At 39.2% G+C, this 19,942-nt stretch overlaps 1 protein-coding gene across 1 annotated transcript in view; it reads left to right on the top strand.

Moving 5' to 3' along the window:
- LOC147167204 (guanine nucleotide-binding protein G(i) subunit alpha-2-like) overlaps nucleotides 1–19,942 on the top strand; it is a 47,671-nt gene that overhangs the window by 20,166 nt on the left and 7,563 nt on the right. Inside the window, exons 2-3 of the mRNA XM_086086175.1 lie at nucleotides 15,463–15,505; nucleotides 19,467–19,608. Of these exons, the coding sequence (XP_085942301.1) occupies nucleotides 15,463–15,505; nucleotides 19,467–19,608 (185 nt within the window). The remainder of the gene's footprint in view (nucleotides 1–15,462; nucleotides 15,506–19,466; nucleotides 19,609–19,942) is intronic.

The raw sequence follows: 19,942 nt of genomic DNA, 5'->3' as shown, positions 1-19,942 counted from the left end.
ACAGAAGCAGTGCGAGTTATTGCTCTGAGCTGCTGGTGCTGCTGCTGCCAAAATCCAAAATAAACAGCTCAGTGGGCCCTGACTTTCCCCTTCTGATTTCATAACATTATTCTGATTAGACTATCTGATTCGTTTACTGGATGACATATAATTTTTCTCCCCTGGTTGCCTGCCCACGTTTTTTTGCCAGAAGGTCATCTCACAGACGGAAAAAGCCATGGGTGTCGGTGTAGCGTGGGGGAGGGCGACAGACTTTACTTGAGCATCAAATTATGACCTTTATATAACATAAAAGTGCATTAGTGTGTAAAGTACTGTTTTGATTAATTGAATAAATAGATACAATTTTATAAATTGTATTATAAAACCATTTGTTTTCCGATTACTGTTTTTTAATTTATCTAGAAGCAGTTCGTAGAAAGAATTTGAAAACAATTAACTTTTGCCTCTAATATGACTGTTCAATATTACGTCATAGACAATGTTAGCTACGTCACGGGCGTGTGTGTAAGACAAAGAATAACTGTTTGTTAATTGGAGATTATTTACGCAATGAAAGTATGGTCGGTGTACAGATGGCCTTGATTGCTTTTGTTAATGACAAAGAAGAAGCTATGTGCTGAGTTGCACCAATATTGGTGCAGTTGGCTGAATGAAGCAATGTGACAATGTTAAACATTTACATGATGTACATTCATAAAAGTAGCACGGCGCCGGCATAGTATTTTTTTCTTCAGCTTCTGAGAGCTCAGCAAAGCCGTGATGAGGGCAAGCCACATATTCAGATCAGGACTTCAAACTGTGACAGCTGGGTTCAATGTGCTCCAGTTTTTGCCCTGGAGCGTTCCTTATTAACTCTAGATTGGAAGGAGGCAAACTGACCTAATATTAGCTCTTCTGCTTCAGTGTTGTCAGTGTCACAATGAAGAAAAGGACCCATGCGTGCCATCTGACACGATCTTGAAATTGTCTCAAATGTGTTTAAAAAGCAGGTTTTGTCCTCCCCCGCAAATGTGCTAAATGTGCACAGCACATCCAAACTTTGCAATATTGGCAAAGCCGCAGCCGCCTATGGTTAAGGTCAAACTACATATGGGCGGTAAAATGAAAACGGCTCATGCATTTAACTGACGCACGCTTCTGAGGTGCCCTTGAGCTAGACACTTGATCCCTTTAGTGCTCCGCCCAGAGCTTCCAAGCGATCAATCGATCCGAGCGTGATTACACACGCACAGGGTAGCTCCTCCCGTGTACGTGAAGAGCCTTCATGCTCAGTGAATCCAGCCTGGACAAACAAGAGACAAATAGTCAGCAGCTGTATGCGCTCGGCAACAAGAGCTTATCTACATCTTTTCTTTCGGCCATCAACTTAATGAAAGCTGTCTCCAAGGAAATGAGCGTTTTGGCCACTCGGCTTTATAACAGTCAATGTGTCATCTTTGCCCTCATGTTTGATAGCAGTATTCTCTATTATCGCTATGACAGCTTCAGCTAGCTGTGACATTCAGGCCCTGATAGTTTAGGGTTTCAGATTTGTGGTCTCTATAGTGATTATCGCTGGTACTGAGTATGTTTGGAAAGCAAACAGAGCTTGACACCGTAACCAGCAGTAAGGATTTCACTGACAGAAGGGGAATAAAAGGAAGGTTTCAGATTTGGGTATTATTGCGAAAGGTGTCAATAATTAAACTGAGCAAAGAGGCTCAAACCTTATGACATGTTCTGCCCTGCTGACAGGATGAGTAAGAACCTTCCAGGAAGATTGATGCCAGTTATTACATCACTGTGGCATGACACAAAATAAATTATATCAGTGTTTTCATAATTTAGGTGCATCAGTTTGGCAAGTAGTCAGTTGCGTCAAACTTAATGCTTTTATTTTCCGTCTGTCTGCCTTGCCTCACTTGATTGCTCACTCCTGACCATCGCTGTGGTCAGCTGCAGAGAGCGGCCTGAGAGGAAGCGGAATAAACAAAGGAAGAGCAAGCCAAACAAAGCTGCAACAGGCCTCTGCTAGCTCCACTAGTTTGGGTGCAGTGTGCTCTCACAAAGAGCTCTCTGTGAGAGTGAGAATGTTCTGTATTCCTGCAGAGTACGTACCGAGTCACACACCCAAAGTGTGGTTGGGAAGTTTGGGACAGGCACAAAGGAAATGAGGCCAAGCCGCCTCTAATGTCTTCAGAGGTGCTACTATATCCAAAAACGCCACACAATCCAAATAATTAAGACTAAAACACACACATCAGGGAGTCAGTTAAAGCCGCCGTTTGATGACAAAAACATAATTTAATCGTTTTATTTTGATAAGATAATGAGATTCAGTATCATCCCCTGCTTTTATTGTTACAAATCACCACAAGAAGTGATTCAGAACACTTTGTGTTTACATTTGGTTTTACCTTATATCATACGTTATTGTTAGCCTAATAGCATAATCGGCTATGTCATTTTTAACTTACTATAAAAATAGCCTACCAATTGGTAAAAAAATATGTGTTTTTTTGTCTGTGTATATTCTCATTCATCCTGTTCATGGTTGAATAGAGACAACTGGTCTGTTCTTGTTTTCCGAAAGCATTCAAAAATGACTCACGCAATTATGCTATTAAGCTAACGATACTGTCTCTTCAGTTAGCCATTCGTCATACACAACAATTCTAAATCTGTCTAATGTGAAATATGTTGCAATAAAACTGTTTTGTTGCTTCTTAAATAGTCAGAAATGTAAAACTGTGCTATACTTAGGTTCGATATTTTAATGCTGACAATTGTGACCATATAATCACTGGAATAAAACTGAAGAGAAAAACGTCTGTGACCAAACAGGCCTAAAATGTCTGTTCAATGACTCTTCCCTCTGAAAATGCATTGGGTGGGATCTACAGAGTCTAAAAGCAAGCTTCCCTGCTATTCAGTCTTGCCTTCCATGGTGCCATGTGGTAGTTTCGATGGATGTCAGCTCACAGTTAATGGCCCCACTGACTTGTGAGCTTGACTCAAGGTTGTTATTGGACCACTATCAGTGTTGTGAGGCTCGTTCCTCAGGGAACCATCTGAATTTTGCTTCACAGTGATGCGAGTTGAATGGACAGTTCGAAGGCTTTCCATAGAGGAAGCCCTCACTGTGTGGTATTTCCCGAAAACAACATACAAGAAAAACTTGTGTTCTATTTCCCTCTACAGAAGCTGCAACAGTGACCACAATGTGGTTTAAGCTGGTCAGATGTCTATATTTGTGTGATTGGTCTTTTTTTGTCATGTACATGTGGCTGTCCAACCAAAAAAACTTCTCATTGACCTGACATGAATATTATAATGTTGTCTTTCAAGCCATTCTATCCCAAAACAAACTTTAACCACAACTGCAATGGTCTGTCTGTAATTCCACAAAGCAAACTACATGTGTTGACTCGCGTTTATCTTAAAATTCACCGTCAGACATAATGAGGTCTGATAGCGTGATCTTGTCAAGGTGTTCTCCTTGCTTGTGCACATGCCTAAATATCCCAGTGGTACACAAAAAAAATCTAATTAAAGCAATGAATTGCTGGATGTCATCTCAGTATGTGATCACTTTCTTCAAGATGAATGAAGTCGTATCTCTTGGTTGAGGGACCTTAATGATGTTTTAATGTGAGGCTGTAATTCAATGTACTCGCAGCAACTGTATTGCCTCCCACTGTCTGTCAGCAGTTTGGCAGTTCACTTGATCTTGCAATCTCTCCACACATTGACAAACACTTGAGATGTGGTATGCTTTCTGAAGCCAGTCAAAGGAGTCATTATAAAAATAATGTGTTTTGGAGATTCCCCACGGAAGTATACTTAACACATGCATTTTGTTTTGCTGCTACGTTATTGAGCTGCTTGAGCAACAAGGTTTCAGGACTTATTGGGGCCTTTGCTGCATTTTGCTTGAAATTCTTTGAGTGTAAATGAAATGGTAGGGCAGGTCAAAATTAGTGGTGTAGAATGTGAACTCCTGAATGCAAGTTTTAGCTTGTAAGTTCTGAGGAAGAAGTGTGAACTGTTGAGAAACTTCCAATTTTACTCCTCCCCTTTTTTTTCATTTCCTGTGCCTTTCAAAAAAATATAGCTTACACGTTGAAGTTGCTATAGTTACAAAGAGGAAGACTTAACTCTGGTTTCCTGTGGTTAAGTGTGGCTTCTTTCTTCATTCTTCTTCTCTTGCTCACTTCAGTTTCTTCCCCACATTTTGCCCTTCATTCATCTTCATGAGTCATAATCTACAATACATCTTGTAAACGTAATTTCACGTACCCATTTTTTTTTTTATAGTCACTATGCATAACGGAAACAACAAAATGTCACATGCACCGCAGTCACACAAATAATGAATGTCAGTGTGGACCATTAAGAGACTGAGGAAAACTAGCATCGCAAATGATGCTTGATATTTGTATTTCTAGACAATCATGAAGTCGTGTTAAAATCAACCTTTATCCCTCTGTCCTAGCTGGATTTTTTTTTTCAATAAACCGCTTATACAATTTATTTATTGAGTGGACTCCTCATTATAAAATAATCGTATTGCCTCCACACAGTTTTTTGGGGGACGAAGATTTGAAACAGAATTCTAACAAAATTGGCATCTGAGTGGTTCTCAGAAAACTTGATTCAGAAATGTGTCATGGGGGAGCCCAAAGGCGAACTTTTTCAGAAGCAGGTAAAGATAAATTAAGCTTTAAATCAAGCCTTCCTGCATTGTGTTATGAATAAATAAAACCGAGTTCACTCAACAATTTTTTCCCAAGCGATTGTTGAATGTCGTGGTCTACGCCGTTGTTTCATTTTGAGTGCTTCGTACGAGGCACACTCAGCACTCAAGTAAAAAAAACAAAAAATTGGGGAATGAGTTATTTTCATACTTAAACAGCCTCACTATTATGCAGTTGAAAAACTGGTACTGGTACTTCGTCAAAAATGACCTCTGAGTGATGAACAATGGCCCGGTCGTAACTTTCGAGGCAAGATAGACACCATCAAATGATCATCGTGATCATTCGCTTCGCAAATTACAAAATTCCTCAAAATATGACCTAAAAAATACTGCTAGCGTAAAAAATACATCTTTTATTGATCGGTATTGTGTTGGTCTGCCAGTTTATTGGGCTAGGGCTAGCCCTAACTGTTTTTTGGCAGTGATACATTTTAAGGGTATAAAGGGCTCTTAATTACATGGGTGTGTTGGCTTGTCACCAACAGGAAGTAGCCGCGATGGCTGTTAACCTTTCACTATGTTGAAACGTGTGCTGCATAGTGCATACCGAACCATACAGTTAGTGGGGGCTTGTCTGAATTAGCTTAAGATCTCGCCTCCAACACAACATAGGTCCTAGTCTAGGTAGGTTAAATGTCATGTCTGTGAAAGGTTTCATATGATATAGAATTCAAAGTCACAGTTCTTTTAACTCAAATGTGTGCAAAAGCGCTGAATGATGTTAGCCGTGGCCTTGCGCTGGGTTATTGGGTCCTTTAATGTCCGCAGACTTCAAGGCCGGGACAACATCTGATTTTTCGGCCTGTCAGAAGGCCAGTCATCAGAAGCAGCCTTGCTCGCCTCGGCCCCCTCTTTGATCGATGGCCTTTCACTTTCAGTAATTATACCAGACAGGACCGAAAGGCTGGTGACGTTGTAGACTGCCACAAAGATCAAGGTGCATAGATCTTAAACTTTAGTTGTGTCTTAAATCCTGAGGTCTCATTCATTTCACAAATGGGATGCATATTTGATTCATTTGCCTAAACTCTGCATGTCACTTTCAGTTTCTTCATTTTTACTGTCCACCACTGTCAAATCAATGCAAATGTTATTTTTCCCGTAATATTATATGGCCTAATAGAGTGGTACCGTGACTTGCGAGTGACCTGACTTGCTAACTTTTCAAGGTAGGAACAATTGCTCTTCCATTTTTTTTTTGCATTGAATTGCGAGCAAAAATTGGAGATACGAATTCTCGGGAACTCGACTCACTTCACAACAGGCAGCAGTCAAATTAAACAGCCAATATTATTGCACCTTACTGAGTCACTTACTGTAGTTGTGAAACTCATCCTCGTTTGTGTCTTTATGTCTGTATTATACTGCCACCTGATGGCCTCGGCGCACCAAACAAAATGACTAACATAATTTCCATACATTTCTGTAGTGAAAGACGATTTTGGTCATGGAATGAATTAAACGTGTAAGTCAAAACACCACTGTATAATCAATTCTTCATTACTGTTAAGCGGTTGAAGCGCTGACCATGCCTAATTAAAATATGAATGAACTTGACAGTTATTGCTTTTGCTATTAAATAAACATTTGCACCACGGTTCCTCCCCAGCTTATTTTCTGATGGCACTATCCATTATTCATTATGCACATGCCCGATCCTTTATGACTGAACATGTCGATGTGCACGCCTGAGTACAATGGTGGGTGGGTTAGGGGGTGTGGGGAATATGGCGGCAAATGGCTGTATATATTATGCAACAGCCATACATTTGCAGTCTTCCATAGTTCATGATGTAGCAAGGAATAACCATTACCGATCCGCCTGTCGGGCCACGACATGGCATAACAGACAAGTTGCTTCATGGGCTGGATCGTGCTTTTAATGGGCTTTTCATGGCGCCCAACAATAACGGTGCCTGCCACATAAATGAACAACCTGTTGCTCCATAATTGAGCAACCTGCTGCCAATTTAATTATTGTTTCCCCAAACAATATTTCAAATAAAATCCAAAGCCTAAAAGCAATAGAAAATCTCAGTGTGTGTTCCTGACGGCCATTAAGACTAACCAAGGAATTCCTAATATGATGGGGTGCTTGGAAAAATCTATTCTAAATGTAATTTCACTTGATTAAGGCTGAATTAAACACACCAGGTGGTTGGTTACCTTATCATTTTTAAGTTATCTTTAGTATAATACTACTACCGTCTGATTTTCTCTATACAGATAGGATGTTTGAGAAATACTTGTTCCTATTCATATACGCCAGTGTGTGTGCTTATGTTTTGTGAATGCAGACAGATTACGTTTGAGTAGCCTGATACAAGTGTACTCTCATTTTAGATGACCACAATTACAATCCTGGCCCTGCCAGATTCTTGCAAGCCCAGGGCCTGATTAAATTATAAGGCAGAAGGTGTTAAAGTGAAGCGAGGGCAGACAGATCGACACAAAGACATGGGTTTCTACAATAAATATAGACCGATGTGTTTTTTTTGTTTTTGTTTTGTTGTTGTTGTTGTTTTTTTTACAGCCGTTACTGATTAGTAGTCAAGGACAGGCTGATAACCAATATTTGGAGCTCACGCTCACTTTTACTAAAAGGGAAAATATTGATGAAAAAATACAAACCAAACAAATTTTTTAGATTTGCGAAATGTTGATGTTTTTTGACAATAGACATTTTTGTTTCCAAAATTCTACCCAAAAGTTCAAGGAGCGCTCAGTCATAAATAACAGTATTTGTACAGAAAAAGTTTTCAAAATTTCTAAATATCTGAAATGCTACATTTTCACTTAATCATAGATTAATTTCAAACAAAAAAAGGTGCAGGAGGTCCAGGGTCAGCGGTATTGCTTATAAAGTTAACGGAAAATTTTAATAAACAGTTCTGTGAAGTGAATGCAACATGTACATTTCAATTACTATTATCATCCATCACATTTTGTAAAAAAAAGAAAAAGAAAAAAAGAAGGCCCATGCCGATATTCGTCAAAATGCTGAATCTTTATTCTTGAGTTATTTGTTGGGCTTCAAGCAAACTTTTTGTATTACTTTATAACAGTCAATAACTGATTGCTTCTAGTACTGATTTTTATGTATTATGTATTTAATCAAAATCAGACAATTTACAACAACAACAAAAACAGACAGTGTAATCGGAAAGTTTGCCACCACTACACACAAATTACTTGTATTTTATTAGTGGGGAAAAGTTGTATTGCTTAATATGCTCCAACACCAAACAGGTCCGAACGTGTAAACACGTTAAAAACAGCTGAGAGGTCAGCAGACCTTCAGCATCCTCCTGTTTGACGCCCCTTCATTCAATATGAATTTGCTCCATCTGGTGGGCCCGCTAGACATCCCTCCTCACAGCGCTGTTAAAGAACATTCCAAATTTAGAAGGAAAACGCAGCTTGACTCAAAGCCAAATAAGTTTGTCGGCATTTTTAGCAAGCTCTTTGCGAAGCAGGGGTTAAACAATTATATGGGACTCCTCCTCCAGTACGTTTCAAGTTCGCTTGCGTGCGTCCAAGGCTTCTTTCTGCTCGGGCCATTGATTTGGCCGCTTCACTGCGGGACCTCACTCAAGTGTCCCATCAGGGTCTCCAAAGGCCATACCTTTCTCTCTCTCCTTCACCTTTCAGCCGCCTCCTTCCCTCCACTGTCTCCCAAGATTAATAGCTTTCCGCCTCACTCATCACAACATTCCGTCACCATCTTCTCCCAGGACTAAAACGCTACACTTGACGATTTTCTTGACCCTCGCTGTCCTACCTTCGATGCATCACTTTGCATGTAATTTCAACTTTGCTTCTTTGAAGTCAGTTTTTGCAGTTGTACTCTTAAATTGCATTGCTCTTTTACTTTAAAGGTAAAAAACCCCACAAAAAACTGCAATCCTATCTGATGCTTGTTTTTAATTCATATTTCAAAACTAAGCACAGTTGATGCATTGATGCCAGCTGATCTGAGCTTTGAGATTTGTGAAAACTTGGAATATGCTGGAGCAACACCCCAAAAAAGTCTGACCGGTTTCCCAATTTCATAACCTTAGTGTTGAACGCACTTTTTGAACACAATGTCCAACTAAGGCTTTCTGAAACTTATTTTTTCCTCTAATGAACTTTGACCATGGCCTTGTGCTACGTGTTGATTTATCCTGACTGTGAATGACAAAGTAGCAAACCTCTTAACTGGAATATTTTGTTTTTGTTTTGAAAAATAGAATAGAAGCATTTTTCAGTTACGATCAGTTTGTTTGTTTGTTAACTATTATGAACAATAGAGCAATTGCACACATTTATTTTGTTTTTGTTTTGAAAAATAGAATAGAAGCATTTTTCAGTTACGATCAGTTTGTTTGTTTGTTAACTATTATGAACAATAGAGCAATTGCACACATTTGACTGTTCAACCCAGCCACTGCTATTCCTGGGAACTTCCTAATAGTCCCATTTCAACACATTTTGCCTTTGATATTTTGTCTTATGAAGTGTGTGTATTTAACAAAATCTGTTATGTATTTTAGGGAATAGCCACTATTTTTTTAAACTCATTTGCTCCCAAAAATGTATAAATACGTTCTAGTTTAAATATTACCATGCCCCCAAAGACGTATTTATAAGTTTTTTTAAATGTTAAAGAATTCTTTGATGCAGCTTCTGAACTGAAGAGAATGCTTGAAAAAATTGTAGTTATTACAAAAACAGCCAGCAGGTGGTAGCACAGTATAAGAGATCAACCAGGGCCATGTTGCAGAAAGCGCTTTCCCCCGCTGTTTTAAACAGATTTGTGAATAATGATGAAACTTAGCTAAATTCTAATACTAATTGTTGAAAAACAAATAGAAATAAAAAAAAATCCTGATGAAAGAAGATATTCTAATCTTTCTTTTGGTAGATTGCATGGTTTTATAGCAATAGAACACAATATTCTGTGGGCCTTGCAAAATCAGTCAAAATACAGTAAAACAGCCTGGAGCGAAGGGGGTTGCTTCAATGAAAATGTCTGGGAGTGAATAAGTTAAACAGTTATTATTCTGAACACAACTGCACCTATAACAGAGACTTCTGTAGTCTAATTTTTCCATTATTGTTCATCTGGTGACGGCGGTCTGCCCACAACTGAGTGCTCTTGTTTTTTTTTTTTTAATCATTTCTGGTTAAATGTGGAGCAGCAGAAATGCCATCATTGAAAGACATCAAACATTCATTTATTCTTTTCTGTCTTGCTCGATCTTGCCTTTGTGTCATTCCGAGTAGATATGATCTCGTCTCTTTGGCGTCAGTTGTCAGCGAGCTGTCAAGACTTGCTCTTTGCCCCAGGCACCCGAGCCATCTGTTGACTGGATTTCTTTGTCGCCATCTATCAAAACCACAGTTATGTTATGTATACGCTCATAAGTCTTATGTGCCAGCTGTGTCTATTTCCTCCTTGGTAGGATTACAGAAAGAAAGTGGTGCTTGTGTCACTTGGAGGGCCTCCGATGTGGAGCTCGTTGGCAGCCTTGTGCGCTATTGATACTTGAATGTAGACGGGTGACGACGGAGGTTTGGGAAAAGATGGACAATTAACTTAATTGACTTAGAGAATTAAAAAGGATGTTATGGAGATGAATCAAACTAATTGAGAAGCAGTGGTTTATATAGTTCTGCATAGGGACTAAATAGGTTTTCATCACTATGCAGCTTTTCATTGCCAATCATTAGGTTGCTGAAAAGATGTTAACCAATGAAACAGAGGTCAGAGGCTATCTTGTAAGATGCTGACCAGCTCATCATTAGGATTCACATTCACATGGTGATGCGCGATGGCTTATCTTATCAGGCTATTAGTTGCCCGTTTAAGGTCATGTCGACTCTTGCAACTTTCACAATACAAAAACACAGTCATACAGACTTGCTGAGTTATCGCTCCCTTGCAGGAACAGAAGAGATGGACGACAAAGTAGGAAAAGTAAATATTCATCCAATTATTTAGAATGAGAAAAGGAGCACTCGTCAAGGTCTACTTTTACAAACCTTCAGGGTTTAATGTATGACATTAATGTAATGTATGATTACATCAGGAGACCTCAGTTAGTGACTTGGTATAAAGTATGTACACTATACTAATAGATTATAGAAGTTATAAGATACTAGACATGGGATTGTGTTAGAGGCTTTATGAAATTATGCATTGATATAGCTTACTCATTGTTTCCCCCAATTTTTACTTCAAGGAAAGCAATTCATGGTGCAGGGTTCACATTTTGAAGCACCAATTTACCACTGTTCTCTGCCTAAAATTCAAAATTTGAGATTTTTTTTTTCAAAAATCTCATTGATGTCGTACTGTAAAGGAATTTTGGGGCACTGCATTGCTTGAATAAATAAGTATAAAACATTCATTCTTACCAATATTAAGTTATTTTCTAGCAGTTAACATGTTTCCTTATATAGATTTGTCTGATCATTTTCTGCAATTCCCATATACCATATGCTTGTCGTCAAACTTTACAATCCACCCCCGCTCTGGTTAGAGCACGTACTTAATCCTTTATCTAATGCACTCTGTCCCCTTGTACTTCTTCCGTCATGTCATGTTAGGTCTGTTCTAGCAGCAAATGAATGATCTTGAAAAGTGCGAGTAACCCGTGTAAGGCAATGCGCAGCGTCTGGAATGATGAAGGCCACAACATCAACAGCGGGTCTGTGTTCTCTGCTGGCAGCGGCCCACACTGCAGCCTTTGTGTGCGGGCTCCAAAGCCCCATCGGGATGGGTCAACGGTTGCCCAAAACGACACGCGTGCCTATTTCAGCCCGGCTCCTAATGCAGGGTAAACTTGCGAGGTTGGTCGCAGGATGCCGATGCAATTAGTGGGCGCTACAGAAAGATAAAAGAATAAAATGATTATTTAAAGTTAAGGATGAACAGTGGATTTGTTTCTTTCAATCTTTTTTTTTCTTTCTGGTACATGTCTTAGTTTTGTATTCCACAGGGGGAACATAATCTTTTTTCACAGTTTGGATTAGCTGATTATACATTTTCTGCCTTTTTGATGACAATTTTTGTCAGGGCATTTTCTTGTATATTTAAGAGACTCCTGATCACCCAAAACTCTTGCAATAGCGCCCCCTTGAAAACTAGAAAAAAAAATCACTTTCACGCTCAACATGAAATTGGGTGGACTGGACTATCATAACAGGATGTACAAAAACGTCTCAAGAAGCCTCGCCCGAAATTAAACAGGAAAGTCTACCTTTTTGTTTTGATTGAAGCAGCCATTTTGGGCAAATTTCAGGTGTACTAGACAAGGTCAAATGTATTTGTCCTTTTGAGAATCTGTCATGAGAAACTCTTCTGGTACATATGTATACATTACGTCTGGTGGGATAAACTGTCTGAAAGCAGACATTCATATGCACACTTGAACCGAATCTAATGAATAAATGCACCTGACTTTGTCACTCAAACAGCCCCTAACTTGTTATTATTCACCACATTTCTATTTCAACTGAGACATTTTCAATCAAATCAAGTTGGTCTTGATGTTGCCCTAATGTGTAGTTTAGTCTTTTGGAAGTACACACACAAAAAGGTCATATGTAGTTATTTACCATGAATAAAAAGCGCTGCAGCTGGAGCTACTGCAGCAAAGCACACGCTATCGGTCCTGCTGTCACATTTCGTATCACAGATTTTTGGCACAGAACCCCAAGCATCTGCTAATCGCCCTGATCCTTGAGTGGAATTGCTCCTTCATATCACATTAGACACTCCTCACTTTGTATCAAGTCCCAGCCCTCATACTAAAGGTGCCTTTCCTTCAGTTACGGAGCCATTAATAAATGAGCTCGGCCCTTCAGGAAAGCCTACGCATTGTGTTATTAAAGCACACGCGCATGTGCAATTGTTGGTAGCCTTTTACTTCCAGCTCACAAGTGAATGAAATATTTAGAACGTACTGGACTTGTACTTTTCTCCCTATAAATACATGATTAAAAAAATAAATAAATACATTCTTGAAAATGGGCATTTGACTCTATTTTCTTTATGAAATATGGATTAAATTGGAAAATTAACACTCAATTTAGTATGCTTCTTTTTTTTTTTTGTCAACCTTAAACATTTCTTGACAATAATCTCACTAGTCTAATTATGACATCATGGAATTTGAGTTATACAGCAAAATCCAGCTGTTTGATGACATCACTGTTGCTCAGGCAACGACCAATCACGGCTCACCTGTCTTTTGGAACTGAGCTGTGATTGGTTGTTACCTGAGAGCTGAGCAACTGTGATGTTATTTTCACTCGGCAGCAAGTGGCAAAATGGCTGCCTTATTCCACTAACGCAATATTAACCAGAATAATAACCAATATTACAATAATATAATCATAATAATAATTTTGACAAAAATCCAGATTTCAACACAGAACTGAACTGTTGATATCTGTTAACCAGCCAACAGTTATTTTTCATTATTTTCAGCCAGGCATGTCTTGGCATTTGCCCGCTTATGAGGATCCTGTCCTATTAGTCCCTCAACGAAATAAACAATTAGACGCAGAATTGTTGATGGCTGCGCTCGAGCGAGGTAGCTCATTTCCTCCATGCGAATATTTCAGCGGAATGAGTGTGAGCAGAAGCTGGTGCTTGGCTTGCTGTCCCATTTGTCGCCACGGTCAGAATAAATAATACACTTCATATTTCCATTCAACCAGCCGACATTGTATTTATTACTCGTTTTCATCACTAAGGAGTCAATTGACAGTTTTAGTTGACACTGAAGGGGATGCTGCCACTCGCGTGGAACATTTGTTTTGCCTCGTCCCCACCTGCTTAGCAATATGGCCCTCTGGCTGTTCAGAAAATGGAGTGTGAAATTTATTGGCGAGCAGATTGTACGTGTACAACATTGGGTACATCTGCACATGTTTCTAATGAGTTCCACAAGAACTGTATCTGTAATTTTTGCATAATATATTCTCATTATTATTATTATTAAAGAGAACAAGGATTATGGGTGTCCTGATCCAATCTTGATATCAGTTTGGTAATAGCACCCCCCCCTTCCCAAAAAAAAAAAGAGTATCGGATTATGTCTGTCTATATCCAAAATCTGCTATGAAACCGCCCTACGTAACCCAAAAGTTTGGAATAAATGGGTCATATTTTCTCATACCTACTGTTGTCATTTGTTTGAATAATATCACTTGATCAAGCCTCTTCTAACGTTTCATGCTAAAAGAAAAAAGAATAAAAGCATGTATCAGGACGCCCCTAATAAGAATCAAATTTTTTTGTGATTAGCGAGTACCGATACCAAGTATCGGGTCAATGCTCAGCCTTACTTCAAGATATTGGTACTCTTTTGGCCATTTTACAATCAGGAACTAAAAATGAGAAGAACAGGAAAATGCTATATTGGATATTTTGGGGAAATTATCTGTCTTTTTTTTTTTTTTTTGTATCAAAAGTACTAGTTGTATCGATGATTACTCAAGAGTTTTGTATTCGTACTAGTATGGCTCTGAAAAAAGTGGTATCGAATGGGGGTGCACCGATCGATTGGCCTGCAGATTTATCGGCCTAATTTTGGTGGATAAGTGATCATCCGATCCCTTAAAAATAAGCCGATCTTTTCCACCGATCTCATCTCCCTCCTGAAAAGTCTGAAAAAGTCAGCCACTGTCCTCTTCTGCTGAAATAACTCATAGGTTTGTGCAGTTAAAACAACCAGTTTGTATTATTTCACAGATATGTTTCCATTGTTTTCCAATAAAACAAGATTGGAACACTGTACGTACGTGTATGCTGCTTGTTATGAAAACAAATCTTTAGATGTAGTGTTTGTTCTATTTTTGTTGTCTTGGGGAGGGTGCAATATTGAAAGAAGCAGCTATCAGTTTCTGATGATGCAATGCAATTGTACACCACGGCAAACAACAACCACAGTAGTAAACATCTAACATCATATTAATACCTCGCTGACAATGTCTGCATTGATCGATACATCGGTACTGCTCTTCTATTGGAGCTCGTAATTCACTGAAGTCTGTGACTTAATCCCGTGTGACATCCAAGCATTTACTGTCAATTCCATCTGATATTAGTAAAAAAAAAGAAGAAGTGTATACTGCATTTCTAGAGCAGTCTGAGCTTCTATTCCATTTCTAAGTTGACAGCTGTATGTGCGAAGCATCCTGGCCCATTTCTACCCAGAGGCTTCCTTGTGGATGTGCATGCTAGTAGGATCCATTGAGGGACTTTACCCTGGGCCGGCGCACTGACAGGAAGCCCCATGCGTGCGTGCGTACGTGCACTGTTGGATTCCTTGTGGCAGATGAGCTCCCTCGGGTCGCCTCGGGCTGTTAGAGTAAACATAGCAGAGGGTAAGAAAAGCCCTGTCAGTCCGAGGCATTGCCATTCAAATCAAAATGATAAAGTGACTTGTCGGAAATGAAAAGAGCACAATAAGGATGGCTGGGGGACTTTCCGCTGTGAACTTAAAACTGGCCAAAGGTGCGTTTAAAATTCATACTAAAGTGTCAGCTGGGTGGTACTGCGGTGGATGTCTCAGTGAGCAGGATGTAAATGAGAGTCGGGAGGTAGAAGGAGGGGAGCCGGACAGACGTTCCAGATGTGAGACGGCCTCTCGGCTCCACTGTTTACATTTCCCGTCTAACAGGAGCGTATTTTTAAGCTTTGCCTGTTTTTGTTCTCTTTGCAGGTGCTGGGGAGTCTGGAAAGAGCACCATTGTCAAGCAGATGAAGTGAGTGGCTTTTATTTGACTGTGAGACCGACGTGCTAACCGTCAGATCACTCTGCTGACCTGAAAAGAGTATTTCAGTTGAAAATCTTTATTGATTACGTAGTAGTTTGTCGAGTATGAGAACAAACTGAAGCACTTCCTGTTTCTGTTGCTTGTCCTCCTACGGGCCCTCCTGGCCTGTCTCCCGCTATCTCCTCCACACACACACACCGTATCCTGCTTGAGCAACTGTGGGCTTTTCTAGAGACCACCTCGTACCCCTAGCGGCTTCTGGAAAAGTGCAAAACCCAGCCAGTCCATCTAGGACAAGTAGAATGAAAGCTACACTGTAAAAAATGGAGAGTGATATTTACTTGAAAAAGCCTAGTAAAGGTTGATGCACTCAGAAATTCTAAGTACATTTTAAAAATATATATATTTATTATAAATATGTTACAAATATTTTTTTAATTTCCTCTTCTTAACTACTACTCCGTCCCATTTGATCAACAGTCAGGGGGGAAAAACGTTTCTCAATAGTTTTTTTCTTCCTTACTGGACAAGTTGACCCAGAAGTGTGATTGGTTTAGAGTTAAACAGGCATTATTGGCTTTATCTTTGGAGAATTGTACTCTTGTCTCTTTGTGTGTCTACAATAGAGCTGAATTATTTTTGAAATTTCATCTAATTGATTTTCCCCCGCTCAATATTGCAGTTTAAATTGCAATAATTTTTTTAAGATCCTCTTCCCAGGAGCAATAAAGTCATCTAAATTACAATTAGTGATAGCATATTTATTATACATAAATGTTTTGGTCTTATGCCAGAATAAAGGCAACTGAACCATGAATGAATATCAAACTCATTAAATTTATCTACTTGAATTACAAGTTGTTGAACAGAAATGCAAATGTGATCATTGAAAGAGTTTCACCCGCAGATTGGACTCCTCCTCATGCCAAGGAATGTTCCTGCTATGATAATTGCATTTGGAAGTGCTCATAAATTTGCTAATTTATATTTTAACAATACTAAAATATATATCGTAAAATCTTTGAGTCAAAAATACTTTAAGAGGAACCCCGACTGTCATGACAAGTTTGCTCTATATTATCCATTTGGTTGTTACTAACATAACTATGAGATTCATTAATTTCCAGTTGAATACATTTTGCAGAAACTTAGTTTTTCACGTACGCCGCCATTGTTATTTATGTGACGTGGAATGGCTGCTCGCTCTCTGCCCAGCAATGCGAAACGTTAAAACGTTTATTAATCAAGCACTTTAGATACATCTTAACAATGTTTTTGACATAACACTTCATTCTGGCTTGTTTTTGTACCATTTGGTCAATCAATAATGAAAACAGTACGCTGCATATAAAACTAATATTTTTCAACAACGGCAAGAAAACCAATTTCAAATCCTCCCAAATGTGACAGTTAATCCTTCGTGTGCTGGTGTTTTAAATTGCGTTAACGACATGACGGTGTGTTTGCAGCATGAGTCACAATCAAGCCAATCAAAGCGACACTTGACAAAATATTGTTTGGGTGAGGAGGGAACAGTGGGGGCTTTTAATCTTCTATTCCGTCTTGCGGCTTCTCAGCAGGCTCGCTTGCATTTTAATGAGCTTTCATTTAGTGCATGGCTCACGATTGAGCATTCTGGTTTTGCTACCGGTCTCGGGATGATGACAAACCAGAGTAGATGCTTATTTTAGCAGCTCCTCTTCCTGTCAGTCTCCGCACCTGCGCTAGGAAGTAGGAAAACACCGAATGTTTATTTCGGGGCCAGCATGTCAGGACTCCTCCAGCATATCACAACTGTGACATTGTTTATGGTCTTGATTTGATTGTTTTTGGATACAGTGGGGCCTTGAGATACAAGTTTTTATGTGGTGACTATGCTCACATCTCAAATCATCCTTCCCCCCCATTCATCTGTCGCACCCTCTACTTTATTGTACTTCATAAAAACATACAGTTATGAGATAATTGATTAATTAATTGTAATTGATTAATTAATTGTAATGGACCTTTGGCCTTTTAGGGGCAGTATAATACAGAATGTGGATATACAAAGAGCTGGTCAAAAAATGGCACAAAAGCAGATTAGTCATGGAAAAGAGACAGACAAAATGTGTTGCTTCATAGCTTGTTTGTGTTTAAATATCCATTACTTAAAGCAGCAATGGGAAACTTATTAAATAGTGTAGGGCAGTTCTCTCCATACTACGGCCCGGGGCCATTTGTGGCCCACTATCTAATTTTCAGCGGTCCATGACATATACAAAAAATGACAATTTGACACGACCCACTAGGTTAGTTAAAAAAATTAAATTAAAAATAAAGAAGCGGAGGGGTATAAAAAAAATTATGATAAATAATAAACAAATGAATAAATAAATAGGTGCCACTACAACAAAATGAACAAATAAAGTGATTTATATACTGTAAAGCTTTTAATAGGCAAAGATACAAATAAACTATTTACAACTAAAATAACTAAAATTTTCTTCAAGAACATTGTAGTGAATAAAGATAATTACATTTTAGAAGCAAAAATAGTTATACTACATTGTGCTCTGTGTCAAGGTCTGATTTATGATAATATTAATGATGATCCTCAAGGAACTGTCATCTGTCTGCAACTTTCTCTTGTATTGGTTCTGAATGTAGAGATGAGATACAAGGCTGATGGCCACCCCAAAATGTCTTAACTATTTGTCTTATCGCCTTTAAAGCAACACTTTCAGTTTACGTTGATTATGGCGCCGCCATATGGACAAAGTTGGTAACGTTATGCCTGAAGGAAGACCACGTTTCTCATGAGGACAAGCACATTGCGTAATTTTTTTAGCTCACGACGTTCAAATTGACTTCCGTCTTTGTTATGAATGGGTAAAGCGGCAAGTGACGTATGTCATAAAGCAGTCAGCACATTTGTAGTTTTTTGTGTGACAATGTTCCTACCATCCTCCTCAAAGTTGCTTAGTGCCAGTAAAAATGATACGGACCCCCCTCAGGCCATGGCAAAGGTACCATTCAACTAGTTTTAAGTCGATGTTTCATCAGAAGAGTTATGAAAATATTTTATTATGGTTAAAAAGTTCCTTAGTGCTACTTTAATAGAAAGTGGTTATGTAATGGTTTATCAAATTAAATAGTAAACAGTATACAGTATAATTGATTGATTGATTTTTAGCATGTTCAATATATTAGTCAGTCAGTTTTGCTCGCAAGTTAAAGCAACAAAAAACAGCCTAACAACTGCTCATATCTAAATAAATAAAAACTCGTAATTCGAGGCACCACTGTTTTATGAAATTAAGGAAAGACATGAGATGGTATCTTCCTTGCACGCTTTTTTTTGGGGGGGGGGGGGGGCATAATCCTGCAAACCCTAGCTCATGTGGAATATCTTCAATAAAAACAAACAAAATCTTGTTTTACAAGATTTACTTTTTACAGTGCAGTTGAAAAAAAAACAATTGAGGGGGCTTGTAAATTTGCTCATAACACTCCAACAAGTCCCATTTTGCGTGTTTGTTAGTCTGCCATGCTTTTTTTTCTTTTCTCTAGCTTGATATAAACCTGTCACCTTTAAATCCCCGAGCCCATGACTTGGCGCCTCATCCCAATTGATCCCTAAGAATTCTGTCGATTGTGTTTAATGGACTGTTGAATGATCGCGTCTTCAGGCAATTCAAGCAAAATGGAGTGCACGACTTGGCTTTAACCAGCAGATGAGACGTTGATTCAGTCTCACAACATGACAAGTGGCAACTCCTCCAAGCAGCAGTATTTTTTGCCTTCACACAAAATTGGCATCGAAACAGCATGCGAGAGACTTTCCCACCCGTTAATTTATTTCACCCATTGGTCGATCAAGAAAATGCCATTAATGTCATTGTCGGATCATGCATTCAAATAAATGCTTCCTTGGCATTCTAACCTCCTTTCTGGTGTTGGTTTACAGAATTATCCACGAGGACGGCTACTCAGAAGAGGAGTGCAAGCAGTACAGAGCAGTCGTGTACAGCAACACCATCCAGTCCATCATGGCCATCATCAAAGCCATGTCCAACCTCAAGATTGACTACGAGGAGGCTGCACGGGCGGTAGGGCTAATCATGATTCAGTCTTATGTTGCGATTGATCTGGAATATGATATGGCAAGCTGCTGGAAGGGCCCGAGCAATGTGAAGCTCACCTGTTGCGTCATAAGAATATAAGGCGTTAAAACACATCTTCAGGGAACCTGCTGCAGCGCAGTGTAATTTATCTTCTCGGCCCAGCAATATAATCACTTCTAATCGCCATCAAAGCCGCTCTCTTGCCTTCATCTTTAACACTCATATCGTGCCCCGGGGATTTTGTGCTGCGGAGTTTACGCAGCGATGATTCTCTCTCAAGAGAAACGTGACCGTCCCCGCCAGGAAATAAAGCGTGTCG

The sequence above is a fragment of the Leptonotus elevatus genome, chromosome 10, assembly GCF_054856555.1.
Source record: "Leptonotus elevatus isolate MCC_2025b chromosome 10, RoL_Lele_1.0, whole genome shotgun sequence".
In the NCBI taxonomy this organism is placed as follows: Eukaryota; Metazoa; Chordata; class Actinopteri; order Syngnathiformes; family Syngnathidae; genus Leptonotus; species Leptonotus elevatus.
Note: the sequence above shows the minus strand (reverse complement) of the source record. Positions and strands in the feature narration are given on the sequence as shown.